The sequence below is a fragment of the Callospermophilus lateralis genome, unplaced genomic scaffold (genome assembly GCF_048772815.1).
Source record: "Callospermophilus lateralis isolate mCalLat2 unplaced genomic scaffold, mCalLat2.hap1 Scaffold_107, whole genome shotgun sequence".
Lineage (NCBI taxonomy): Eukaryota > Metazoa > Chordata > Mammalia > Rodentia > Sciuridae > Callospermophilus > Callospermophilus lateralis.
The window spans coordinates 1,462,456-1,476,612 of NW_027510917.1; the positions used below are offsets into that span (position 1 = coordinate 1,462,456).

Here is a 14,157-nt window from a genome sequence, read left to right on the forward strand (position 1 = left end):
TTCAGTCTCCCAAGCTTCTGGGTTGGGCAAAAGCCATATTTTTTATCTTATGACACTGCGTTAGTAATTGGGCAAGAATAAGGAAATGTGAGTTTAAGCAATTTTCCTTTATTTATTCATCCATTGACTGTTTTACCTAATGTGGCAGAATCTCTTTTTTTAATATGTATTTTTTAATTGTAGTTGGACATAATACCTTTATTTATTTATTTATTTTTATGTGGTGCTGAGGATCGAACCCAGGGTCTCGCACATGTGAGGCTAGCACTCTGCTGGCTGAGCCACAACCCCAGCCCCTGCCCCCCTACCTGGAGAATCTCTTTCCTGAAAGTTTAGATTAAAAACCAGTCCCCATTGATCCTCTAAATGAAAAAAATCAAGGTGGTCATGGTTGGCAGTGTGAATGCCAAGGTAATAAAATTCCATCTGCAGGAGGATATTGCTGTGCAGGGAGAAGCAGATCTGGCATCTCTATGTGGCTAGAATGGCCTACGCATTTGAAAGGTATCAGATCATTTTTTGAAAGAATTTCATTACACACACACACACACACCCTCATGCTGTTTTTAACTCTTAACAAATAATAAGTATAAAATCAAAATAATTATGTATGTATAGAAATCAATATTTTCCCCAAAGAAAAGAAAGCATCAAAAGGGAGTCATCAACATTCTTGGTCTTACAAAAATTGGCCATTTGATTGTTTTCCAGAAACCAAACAGGAATATAGAGATCTCAGCTCTTTACCTCGTGTTGCACTGGATGCCGTTGGCCACTGCTGATCAGGCCCTCCTGGACCAGCCCGTAGAATGCCAGCCTCCTCCAGGTGCACAGAGCTGAATAAACATATGGACCCAAAAATATGTTAGATATGTTAGCAAAAATGTCTTTCTCCTTCCACTTTGGAAACTGTTTACATCTATGGAGTCAGGGCTGCAACTAACACATTCTTCTCAAGCTTGAACTGCAGCAATTATTGCTGAGCAGTCACCTTACATAAACTGCATAATCATCACTGACTTACTTCCTGCTGTACCACACTGGCAATAAATATGCTCTATCTTTATGGAATTTTGGTTTTCATTAATGCCATGTGGTACTCACTAAATCTAACAGGAGAACCACTGGATGGCTAATGTCATTTTAACATTTTAATGCTGAAGCAGATGAGGAGAGCTTGTTCTCAAGGATGCCAATCCTCCCTTGTAGGTTCTCTTGTTTCTGGGATCTCTATAGTAAAGAGGAAAAAAAATACTAAAATTATTTGCTGAAAACTGTAATATTATACAAAAATTGGTCATTTGATTGATTAATATGGTAGTATTAACATTTTGTCCAAAGCAGAGAGAGAACAAAAACTGTCCAAGGATAGAGAGAACATTGCATTTATGTGTGTGTACTGCTAATGCATATTAGACCTTCAAATATGTGTGGTTGAATGAATGAAGGACAGAATAAACAGGAAGGATCTTAAGAGTCAATATCCAACTAGACTCTCATCAAAATGAGAGGAGACTTCTTAACTAGACATTTGTTTATCTTGCAAATTAAATAACTAAAACAAAACTTAGACTAATGGCTGAGGGATAATGTGAGGCAACAGATCAGGCAAACTTTAATTATTATGAGGAAAGGCAACTATAAGTTCAAGGCTCTCTTCCTCTCTTACTTCAAACAACATATCTAGTATAAATTCATCCATTAAGCTCTGACCTTCACCTTCAACTACTATTCCCTTTATCTTCAACCTAGAATTTCCCTTTTTGTATAAATATTAATCTTCAGATGTTTTGGGATCTTACCAACAATTACATGGACTCAATCAGATTCATAAATTTGTAACTATCCTGGAACCAGTTCTGCTCAAAGCATAATTTTCAGAAGAGCAGTTATATGATATTTGAGGCTAGAAAGGCCAAGAGGTCAAACACATGTATTGAAAAAATGAGTATCATTTAAATTTACAACTCTAATATGTGTTCAATGTACTATACTGTTTCATTTCTTCTATTTAAATATTATAATATCTTAATTGAAATCTAAATAGGAGCATATTTGGCTTTTTTTCATTTGAAAGTGGAACAAGGATATAATATGTTTTAATATTTTATTTTAAATGTAGTTTTTAAGGTGCATCTTATAGTTTTGGTACTTTTCAAGCAAAGCACTAATTCAATTTCAAGAGTTTAACATGTTTTTAAACATGTTTTAATCTATTGTGTAGTTCCACCAATAGCTCAGATACAGACAAAAGCATAAATTGGATTTTTTTTCGGATATAGAATTCCTTCTGATACTTAGTGTTCTGGCATCTGCATGAGTGTTTCTGGCCTCAAATTATAACCCAGATTCCAATATGACATCTTACCAAGTCAACTGCAATTTTCAGGCCTTTTCTGATTGTTTCTGATTCAGAAATAGTATCCATTAATAATGATTTTTGCTCATTTATAATGCTTGAAAGGATGTTAATTTATTTTAATCTAATGTATTTTTAATCAGCTAGAACTAATTTTTTATTAACTCTACATATACTCTGTAAGCCCACCCTTTAAACCTGAGTCTAAGTTTGGTGAAGATTCAATTAACAGTTGCCCAGATATTTTGAGGGGTTTACGTTTGGAGATTTATTTCTTCTTTAAAACTAAATCCTTTGGGTAATAGTGATCATTAACTTCTTGGTCCTCCCCATTGGTTTCCAAAGACACTCACAAATAATAAATATTTTATTTGACCCCATGGCATGATATTAGATCAGCTCTGGGAATAATGGTAGTTAATCAATTATTGTCAAAAAGACTAAGTAGAAAAAGCAAAATTATACTCAATCTGAGTCTTAGAGTAATGCTATTACTCTAGGTTAATTTAAAATAAGCTAGATTTGGTCTCTAGATATTCAATAAAGGCCCTGCACGTGGTTTATCCTCTGAAAAGTTTATGCTATTGATGACAATAAGATAGCAAAAAGATGGAGAAGATACTAACAGAGGTGAACATTAACAAGAATAGCAATTATTTGTTTTGTTTTGAGGATTAAACCCAGGGGCATTTAACCACTAAGCCACATTCCCCGCCCTTTTTTCTTGCTAAATTACTTAGCGTCTCACTAAGTTGCTGAGTCTGTCTTTGAACTCATGATCCTCAGCCTTCTGAGCCACTGGGATTCCAGACATGCACCACCATACCCAGCTAGCAATTAATTTTTGTGGTTAATGGGATATAATAGTCAACGTGAGATAGAAAAATAAGATAGATGTGCATATACCTTGTATAATATGCTGAAGTCTGAAAGCATCAATATTAGCTATATTTTTAAAATGAGGAACAGAAAGTGTAGGTAAAAGGGATGAAGAAAGTTAAAATTACTTCCTGATAGAAATTTTTAAAAATTTTAATTGACACATCCTTGTAGAAAATTTTGGTGAAAGTACACAGAAATCTGTCTGTGTGATTTTATAGAAGATTCTCATTTCCCAGAATTTGAGAACCATTTAACATCTATCACTTCGAATGTTTCATCTAATAGACCAGGATAAAAAAAATGATTGCATTCTTGACAGAGCTTCTATAATGGTTCAGAGTTTTTGTTGTCATTGTTGTTTGTCTTATTTTTATACTGCTGCAGACAGAACTCATGCTAGCCAAATGCTCTACCACTGAGCTATACGCCCCGCCCAGCTTCTCAGTCTCTTCAGTTGCTTCTGGCTTATGCAGTTTTCTGAATCATACCCAGTTAACATATTCCTGAGTGAAGAAAGGAGGGAAATACATACCTGTGCATGCCTGCTCTCAGGGAGGCAGAGTAACGCCAGTCAGGATTGGGCTGTCATGGCTGCAAAATCACAAAGGGAGTTTTCTGTTAAAATGGCAAAACAATTATTTTCCCAGGGTTGCTCTTAGTTGATTCGCTCTTCCCTTAAATATTTTCAGATAGCTAAATAAAAATATTGAAAGAATCATTTCATGTGCAACTCTAGGATGATATCCCTATATAGAACACTTCAGGAGAAAATTAAATTAGCTCAAAGATAGAATGTCATAAAAAACCACATTTAGTGACATTATGAGGGCTAGCTTTGGCTTTACCTTGCCAATAAAGGTCTGTGATCCTAAAACATGAAGGGAAAGGGAGTGGAAAATCTTTTGTTGCTTTTGCCCTCAAAGGCCCCATTAGGGGCATATCCTCAATTCGAAATTCTAGCTATCGCAGTGCTCACAACTATACAAGTTCTGCTGGCCTGGCTGAACTGCAAAGGACTGCAATCTGCTGCTGGATTTGCAGACTGCAGCATGTTTGACCCAGGACTGATGTGCCCAGTCATAATACCAGCAACTGATAAGAGCCAATTTTACTGACTAAAGAGGAATACTAGAGAGAGAAAAACAAACCATGGCAGAGTTTGACCTTGTTTTGTTACCTAATCATATTCATAAAACTGTACTTGTTCTCTGCTCTCTGAGTGCCTTACCTCCTCACTCAATTACTTTGCCTAACAGGGAGTAGCTGAAATCTGAGAAGACCTTCACTCATTCTGCACCATATGTACAATGGAATTTCCCCCCCACTCTGTCTAAAATCTGTCAAAGTGGAGGGGACAAAGAAGAAGATATGGGCACCTGGTCACTGCTGGTTAGAAGCTACTCAGAATCACTGGGGACAAAATCAATCACTATTTTATATCAATTAACCCACATTTTTACTATGAAAACTTGTGATGCACACTTCTCTAGATGTTTTCTTCATGAACAGAAATTAAAGTGGCTCTGTCACTGAATATTGAAGTCTAGTCAAATATAAATATGAGAGAATGGAGGTTGTATTTTGTATTTTCTTTGAGTTATAATCAACACATTTGGTAGACAAAAACCAAATAGTCTGTATACCATTTCAAAGTATCGATAATTCTTGTTCCTTTCCTTCTTACAATTAAGGGTGAAAAATATTTTATAAACATACTTCTTCATAACACCCAGAGGAGAAGTGATGAGCATCTTAACCATCCAACAGATTTGGGACTGGATAGAGGTGTTCAAAGATTGAGCCAAAGTCAAGGTCCAGAAAAAGTTACAACTCTGGGATACTTTATCTCAAAGGTCCCCACATAATCAGCCTCCCTTTCTGATCCTATTCCACTCTGCTGGAAAGATATGAATATGCAGATGGCTTTATCTTTGGTATTTAAGTTCTCAAAATGCTAGGGATAGTCCATATAAAATAGCATACAACTATCTACAGACCCAATGAAAGGTGCTCTGATCTTTTATCAATAATGTTAGAAGTAACAATTTTTATAGTGTTGCAGACAAAACCCAGGGCCTTGATGCATGCTAGGCAAGTGCTCTACCACTGAGCTATAGCCCCCAGCCCAGCTTCTCAGTCTCTTCCAGCTTATGCAGTTTATCTGAATCATACCCAGTTAACATTACTCCTGAGTGAAGGAAGAGGAGGGAAATACAGACCTGTGCATGCCTGCAGACCATTTATAAACATAAAAATATGACTGAAATACTTTTTATTCATTATCATCACCATATTCCCTCTTGACACTGGCAGCACTAGAGTTAGCTTTTCAGCTGACAGAACCTTCCTTCAAGAAAGATTTTGACATCTGTTAAGTAATGCTGCCAACTTTTTCTTTTTTTATGATTGGCTAACATTCATGATGAAAACTGCTGCAACTTGATCTTTGGAATGAAATCACCAACCTCATTTTGCTGAAAGGGACAGTTCTAACAGGATTGAATGGGATCTGAGTTCATTGCACAATCTCACTTCCTCAATGATACATTTAATTTGTCATGCTGCTTGCTATTTTCTACAATAGTGTGACTTTGCTACCTAATCTTTCTGAGCTTTCTTTTATGTTAGATGTTGATAAATGTTTGTTTAATGCATGACTTGGAGGGAGTTGAATTGTACATATACACATTGCAAAGCAGAGTATTTCTTACATAGCAGGGTGGTCAGTGAGTACACATTCCTTTACTCTCCCTTTTCAATTTCCACCCAATTTTATTTTAGGCATGTGGCATTAATTACACCTCAGGGCTTTCCTATCATTTAAAGTAACTAGGTAAAGAAAGAAAAAGCTCAACACGGGAAATTAACAAGTTAATGTAGCAATAATGACTTTCAAAATTGAATTGACTTTTGCTTCCATTTTGCCTTGCTACAGCAAAGTGACTCACTGGTTCCCTATACCTGCAATAATTTGAGACTCTTCGTTGAATTTCCAGAAGTGGTTAGCAGAAATCTGCCTTTATTAAATCCATGCACTCTCCCGGCAAAATTCCAAAAGAAAATTCCACAAGATTTTCTGTCACAATTTTCTCCCTAGATTAAAGAGCTGTATGTCAAGGTCCCTATTAACATACAAGTCATGTAAGACAGAAACACTTCATGTATCAAACTGCCCCAAGCTTTGAGTCATGAGATGGAGAGTAAGAATGCCACACATCTGAGCCTCCAGGTCACAGCTGGAGGCAAAACTGAGGCTTGCTTGGTTAGCTTTCCAAACCTCTTCACCACCTGCAGCTCAACCAAAGCCCAAAGAACTTGCAGGAGTTTGTTAAACAAATGTCTAGAGCATTCTTAATTTAAACTAAGTCCTTTTACATGCTTTCAAAAGCTACCATCTAAAGAATTCTGGAAACTCTTTGATATCCTTCCCCACCCCCATTTTTCTTGATCTGCAATCTACATCCTGTGGTTATGCAGCATTGACTAACATCAGGCTCTTCTGATAACAAATTACAATGTCTATGGGAAATTCTACTCTCAATCAAGGACAGAAAATTCTGTGCTTAAGCATTATATTACTCAAAGAAGAACTTATAATGTAACCATATGAACATTAAAAAAGTAGCAATATGTCAATGAAAAGACATTACAAAAATATAGGAGAGACAAATATTATTAACTCAATTTGTACTAGTTCTAAATGACCTAAGTAGAACGTGGTTGTTTCAAAAGATAATTCATCACTATGTATGGAAAATTTTGTCTTTTGAAATCCAAGTTTACAGTACCACAAAGACAATCTCTATTACTTCAAGCATGCATACAGAGACAAGTATTGTACACACTCCTGCACATCTATGCATTTTTCAATAATTTATGTGCATCTTCACAATAATGAACAATCTGCCTGTATAACTTCTTAAAACTAGCACATATATTAACGCCTGTCTTCATGAAGCTATCCACTTTCTAAGCTTTCTGTAGTTCAATGCAAACCAAATTTTAGATCCAGAAAATGAACATATGCTTTGAAGTATTGTCATTTAACTTAAAGATATTAGGGCCTTGATAAAGTTACTTTATCTCATCAAAATTCCAGGAGTGGTCAAGAGGGAATCAAGTTTACAGATTGCACTTAACTAAATGCAGGAATATCCTTTTAAAATGAATTCAGAGTATGCAAAGAAAGGTGGCTAGGGGACATTTCTTTTTTTCTTCCTCCCTGATCCTAGCATGTCCTGGTTTTCACCATTCCCTCATATCTCTAATCCAGTCATTCTAATATCTCCCTTGCCCAACCATAAAAATGTATAATCTCTCTGCCTTACCATTATTCATTTTCTCTGACATGAGGAACATCACCTCCTTACAGAACAGTGACCACATTATATGGCCAAAGGAAACTGGCTTCAGGGTGAGGTCTATAGTTCATGGCTTTATCACCTCTGATGTGCATTTCCAGAGGATCCTATCACATTCGTTCAGTGCAATTACCAGAGATTAACTGGACAGTTTGTACTACATACAGTCCAAGGTATAAACACCCAAATAGAGGTAACTGCATCAGCCCCTAGAGGTCTCAGAGCTCAATAGATAGATAGATAGATAGATAGATAGATAGATAGATAGATAGATAGATAGACAGATACATAGATAAATGTAAAGAACCATTCCTATAGAATTAAAAAATGAGTGTTTTGAACCCAACTTTTCCTATAGGGGATACAACAGAGGCTCTTTCTCCTTAAGTTTCACAATGTTACTTCTCAAACCATAATCTTTATTCCCAGACCTGCTCTTTTGCTCTACAAAGCTGAACTTTAACATTCAAATATTTAAGACTAATCTTCACTTCTCAAACAACTTTATGGATAAGTCCTCCTACATGTGAAAAAAATGGGAGGTAAAACAATTCTCTAGTGCTATTTTTCTAGAGAAGAAACAGCAGATTAACCAAATTATTAACCATTAACACTTAATTTATCAGATAACCTGTCATTATTGTGAATAACTCAATAAAGCCAACCACATGATATCAGGAGGGGGTATGTGAAAATACAGGACTTTTTTTTAATATACCCCTTGAACACTATCACACCTCATTTTGAGAAACAACATCGTTTTTGAGAATAATCAGGTTTCCAGCACTCTGCCCACTTTGGCCTGTGAGGTGCCTGCTGTCAGTTACTGCAGCTTGGGCTCCCCCAGGCCCTGGTCCTGTCTGGGCCCCTGTATTGTAAAACATGAAAGTATCACTCCCTGAGCCTGCTGTCAGACAGGCCTTATAGCAGTAGGTCTTAGTGAGGGAGCCATTCCCTCGAACCTCAATGAAGTGAGGCTGCACCTTGAGGCCATGTGGTAACCTGGCATCAATTTTGTTGTTGGCCTGTTTGTATAGTTCTGCAGGGCACCGCTCCCTCACTCCACAGAAGCCTCCACAGCATGAAGTGCCATATGCAGTGTAATGGTAGCATTTGATGATGCTCAAAACAATGATTGTCAAAAGAAATATAAAAGATATTGTGCTTAATGCTATTATCAAATAAAGTGTAATTTCAGAGTATGTCCGAGGACTCTTCACATGTCTCTGAGTGTCAGGGAGAATTTTAGAAACCCTATCCACCACAGCTACTATAATGGCCACAGAGGATGAAAGTGATGGCTCCCCATTGTCACGGACCACCACAGTCAGATTGAAAGTGGTACCACTCTCATCTCCTATCTTTCTAGTAGTCCTAATTTCTCCTGTGTGCAGCTCTACACTAAAGAGGTCCAGGTCAGAAGTCTGGGCTAGATGGTAAAAGAGCCAAGCATTTTGTCCAGAGTCTGAATCCATGGCTATGACTTTGGTGACAAGGTAGCCAGCAGGGGCAGTTCGAGGCACCATCTCAATGGCTGTTGATGAATTGGTTGAGGTAGGGTACAGAATGTGAGGGGCATGGTCATTCACATCCACCACATACACACTGGCTGTCACAGTGCTGCTCAATGGTGGCTTCCCCTTGTCCTGGGCCTCCACAGTCACAAAAAACTCTCAAAACTTTTCATAGTCAAAAGAGTTGACAGCATAAAGGCTGCCACTGGCACTGTTAATGGAGACATAGGAGGTGACTGGCAGCCCTTGAATCTCCCTCTCTAGGAGGGAGTAGGTCACCTCTGCATTCTCCTTTTCATCTGGGTCTGTGGCTTGCACAGTGCAGCGCAACACTCCTGGCAAATTGTTTTCCTGGATGTAGATGGAATAGGAGTCCTTCAGGAAGCTTGGTGGATTGTCATTGATATCAGAGATTTCAACCTTCAGTGTCCGTTGGGATGTGAGTTGTGGTATTCCCCCATCAGTGGCTATCACTGTGATGTTGTAGGCAGCCACCCGCTCCCGGTCCAGAGGGCCACTCACCACCAGTGTGTAGGAGTTTCCAAAGCCATTCAGCCTGAAAGGCAATGTGGCCTCGAGACCCAGGCTCACTTTCCTGTTGGGGCCCGAGTCTTGGTCATTGACACTAAGAAGGGCCACAATAGTGTTGGGTGAAGCATCCTCAGGCACTGGGCTATATAGGTCCGTCAGCATCACCTCTGGTACATTGTCATTCACATCCACAATGTCCACCAGCACCTTGCAGTGACCCGCCATGGGCACTGGACCCTGGTCAGTCGCCTGCACATAGATCTGGTAGGAGGAGGCCTCCTCATAATCCAGCGCCCCACTCACTCGCACTTCCCTGGTATTGGCATCTATGCTGAAGAGCTGCCTTTCTCGGTCTGAGGTGTAGCTGCTCAAGGAGTATCTGAGCTCACCATTGGAGCCCTCATCCGGATCTGAGGCATTCAGCTTTACCACCAATGTGCCTGGGGGTGCGTCCTCCCGCAACTGGACGCGATAAGTGGACTGGTCAAAGGCGGGGGAGTTGTCATTAGTGTCTAGGACGCGCACAGAAATCTGCGCGGTGCCTGAGCGGGGAGGGCTGCAGCCGTCCACAGCCCTGAGAACCAGGTGGTGCAAGGCTGCCTGCTTGCGGTCTAGGCCCTTACGCAGCACCAGCTCCAGCACCTTACTGTTCTCCTGCAGGGGTTTAAGGTCCAGCTCAAAGTGTTCACTGGGGCTGAGCTCCTAGGTCTGCACTGAGTTGGCGCCCACGTCGGGGTCCTGTGCGCTCTCTATGTGAAAGCGCGCTCCAGGTGCCACCGATTCGCTTCCCTGAAGATGGTACTCGGGCCGCGGGAAGCGCGGCGAGTTGTCATTGATGTCCAATATTTCCACTTCAACTGCGCTCACCGCCACAGGGTTGTGCGCCAGCACCTCCAAGCTAAGCAGGCAGCGAGGCCGCTGCTCGCACAACGCCTCGCAATCAATGCGCTCCTTGAGGAAGAGCGCTCCAGGTATCGCGGTCCAGCTCCAGGTATCGCGGGCTGGGCACACCCAGATGGTTGATGCGCAGGCAGCCAGGCCCCAAACGCCGCAGCTCCAGCCCCAGCGCTCTAGCCACGTTGCCCACGAGTGCGCCCGGTGCTTGCTCCTCAGGCACCGAGTACTGTAGCTGGGAGGCCGCCGGGCCGGGCAGCAGCACCACCAACAGTAGGAAAGACAGCAGCAGCAGCCACGCAGGGGCCGCCAGAGTCGTGGATGCTCTGTCGCCCACAGTCTCGTGCCAGCCTGCTCCTTAGCCTCCGTTGGCGGCGGAGGCAGCCGGGCAGGGCCCGAGGCAGCAGCTTAGCCAGCCCTGATCCACGCCTGGGCCCCGCCTCCGCCTCCGCTTGTGCAGCCCCGCGCAGACTCCAGTACAGTTCTCGCGCTCTCAAGTAGGTCCAGTACAGTAGGTCCTCTCAAGGGGCCCCGGCCCCTCTGTCCCGGCTGATCCCCGATACCCCAGTTCCTCCACTCTTCTCCAGTTGCTCAGCCCGGCTCCGCTTCCTGCAGCTGATGCTGCTGCCGTAGCTGCTCGGGGGGAGGGAAAAGGAAGCTGAAGGGGAGGGGGAGAGGGAGGAGTGTTCCGCAACTCCAGCTCTGATTCCACACCGAAGTGGTGAACAGCAATCTCGGACTGCCCAGCCACTCCAGCCTCATCTCCTCCACCCTAAACCCGCCAGATCCCAGCAGACGGCGGGAACACGGCCACTCCCTGTCTCCCTGCCCCAAAGGTCCTGTTCATCCACTCTCCAAGGTCTCTCCCCAGCTTAAAAGGTCTTGTAAGATTAGTCTGTGAAAAGCAGTTAAGACCTTGGAACTCAGGAGCTATCGGCTCCCTGAAAAAGATTTTCAAGCGCAATCCAGGAAAATAAACTGAGAACCTTAGCTAAGTATGGGGATCTGGGTGGTGGCTCTAACATTTAAAGGACACAAATGCAGGGGCGGTGCTCTGGAGCCACTGGGATGGGAACTGATTATTTTACCTGACCCCCACTTCGTCTCTGGAACACTCTTTAGTACTACAGAAAGTGTTTAACTCCTAGGGCAAAGGGCAGGGGATAGCAAATGCTGTCTGCCTTTTGGGAGCAAACCTAAAACTAGCATCCCGGGATTCAATACTCAATTCTGCTCCTAGTCAAGCAGTACTTTCAGTATGTACCTTGGCAAATAACCAATATTTCAGTGTTTAAAACTCCATTAGCTCCTTGAAGCTGCAGGCAAACCTTTTATTTGACCCGTTTAGGTCACACTAGGTAAAAAAATTGGTAGAAATTTTAAAAGCTTCTTCCCCTAATCTCCAAATCTTTTTCATTTATCACCCAAGACATTTTCTTTCAAGAGTGATTTTAATTTTTTTCTTTAATAGATGACAATGACTTCAAGAGCCTACAAAACCATTAAATTAAGAGTGTTACTCATGATCTTCTAAGCCAGGCTGGAATTTGAACTCATTAATGCTTTGCAGTTAAAAAAAAATCTGTTATTAAGCAAAATATGGAAGGCTGGGATTTATCTTAAAATAGCCAGCAATTTCAATGGCTGCAGCTCATCTTCTATAAATATAAGTTTCCTATAAACCTCTGTGCCTCTGGGTCCCTAAGCCTACCCTTATATTGCTGCAGAAGCAACACACAAATTCTCTACCTTGAATGAGAAGGCAGAGGAGCAGGCATTCCTTTCCCTGCTGTGTCATTGCCCCTGCTTCTCAGTTCTGAATATTCTCTCTTTACAGGCCCTCTTATCTTTCCCACAGAGGTTTAAAATATATTGCCCAACATGCAGAAAAGCACTCACTAAAATGTCCTTTCTCTTCCTAATCTTCCAGCATCATTGTATTTGTAGATCTTTTTTGTTGGTCATTTTCTAGCAAAGGCCTGGAACAAAGCCAGAGCAAAAGCTGACATTTGGCATGCTTCCCTCCTTGAGGGGACAGTTAAAGACCCAGGGTTATAATCATAACACCCAGACTTCAAAGGTCTGAACTAGCACATCCTTCCTGCTACCCAAGTGCACTCACTAACAACATTCCATGCATGACCTAACCATTTTTTTTTAAACAGAGAAACTCCCATCTTCTTCTTAGCACTGCTGTTTCTTATTTGGCCTCTTTGTTCCCTCAAGGGTGCATAGTGGGAGGCAATTTCCATCAAACTCTATTCCTGTCTCCTTTCTTTAGTCTCTGGCTTCTCCTTCTTCTGTCTGCATCCTCCCCAAACACCCCTCAGTAATTCTGTCTCTATTTGCTGTGGTAATTTGATCTCAGGGAGCCTTAATCTCTCAAGTGCACAAACTGTAGTCCTGGCCTATGTCCTCACCCATTACTTATTTCTGAAAACAAATGGCTTATAAGTGGAATCAAGTTGTAAATTGTCAGGAAAAGTGACCTTTCTTCCCCTCATCTCCTCCCAGCCCTCACAGTAACTGCCACCTCTGCCCATAGCTCAGAAACCTGCCTCTGGGTATTGACCATGTATGGCCCTCTGCCCCTGAAGTGATCACAGACACTTAAGGAAGAGATTAAAGTGGCAGAGGCTTGTTGATGTTTTTAATAGAATCCCCTAAATGTCATGTCTCAGGAGAAAAATGACAAATTGTCTTTCAGCAATCTCCTCATCTTCCAGCAAGGACACCTCCGAGGTTGTCCATTTTGATGTTTCAGGATCATAAGCTCCAACTACTGTGTTCTCCCTTAATGACTGAGAAGGCAAACAGAGAACCAACACAATTAGCCTCCTTTTCAAAGACATTGTACTAAAAAGATGGTATATTCTAGTTTTGGCACTCAATAATTTTGTTCCTCACACTATGGTCTGAGACTTCTGTCCACCTTACCAACTAATCAAGTGTGATTGATCTCACTGTTGGTAAAGGGCCCTTTCTATAAATATGAATACTAGTGTTTTGAGCACACCTTTATGCATTCCTTCCCCTAGATGTTGCAGAACACCTGACTCAAAAACAGAATAGAACATTGATTAAGAGTGCAGTATTTGGAGTCAGCCACACTCCTGCTAATGACTAACTATGTGACTTCAGACATGTATCTTAATGTAAGTTTCAATTTACTTGTTTCAAGTGTGGGAAATCATACTAAATAAAATTCAGAGAACTAGAATTATGATTACACAAGATAATATATATAAAACAAATTGCATAGGGACTGACAATTGCATTATTATTATTAGTGGTATTTGTGATGGTAATGTTATTTTTTAAGTATTTATTTTTTAGTTGTAGTTGGACACAATACCTTTATTCCATTCATTCATTTTTTATGTTATGCTGAGGATCCAACCCAGGGCCCCACATGTACTAGGCAAGCACTCTACTGCTGAGCCACAACCCCAGCCCAATTGGGATGTGATTAAATGCAACCATTTCTTATTGTCAAACAACATCTTAGCTAATAATCTACATTTGGCATGGTCCCTTAGATAATAAACACAGATAAGCAACTGCAACTATATTATTTAAGAAATCAATGATGATGGGGAAGATGAGTGTGCACCAA

General features: G+C 41.0%; 1 protein-coding gene across 1 annotated transcript; it reads right to left on the minus strand.

The window, feature by feature from the left end:
* Positions 1-679: 679 nt before the first annotated feature.
* On the minus strand, positions 680-13,393 carry LOC143386220 (protocadherin alpha-C2-like). Its single transcript, XM_076841453.1, is given in 7 exon segments — positions 680-836; positions 3,774-3,832; positions 8,340-10,616; positions 10,618-10,838; positions 10,841-10,948; positions 11,052-11,313; positions 13,235-13,393. Coding segments are annotated over 7 exon segments (3,243 nt in total).
* Between the last annotated feature and the right edge of the window lie 764 nt (positions 13,394-14,157).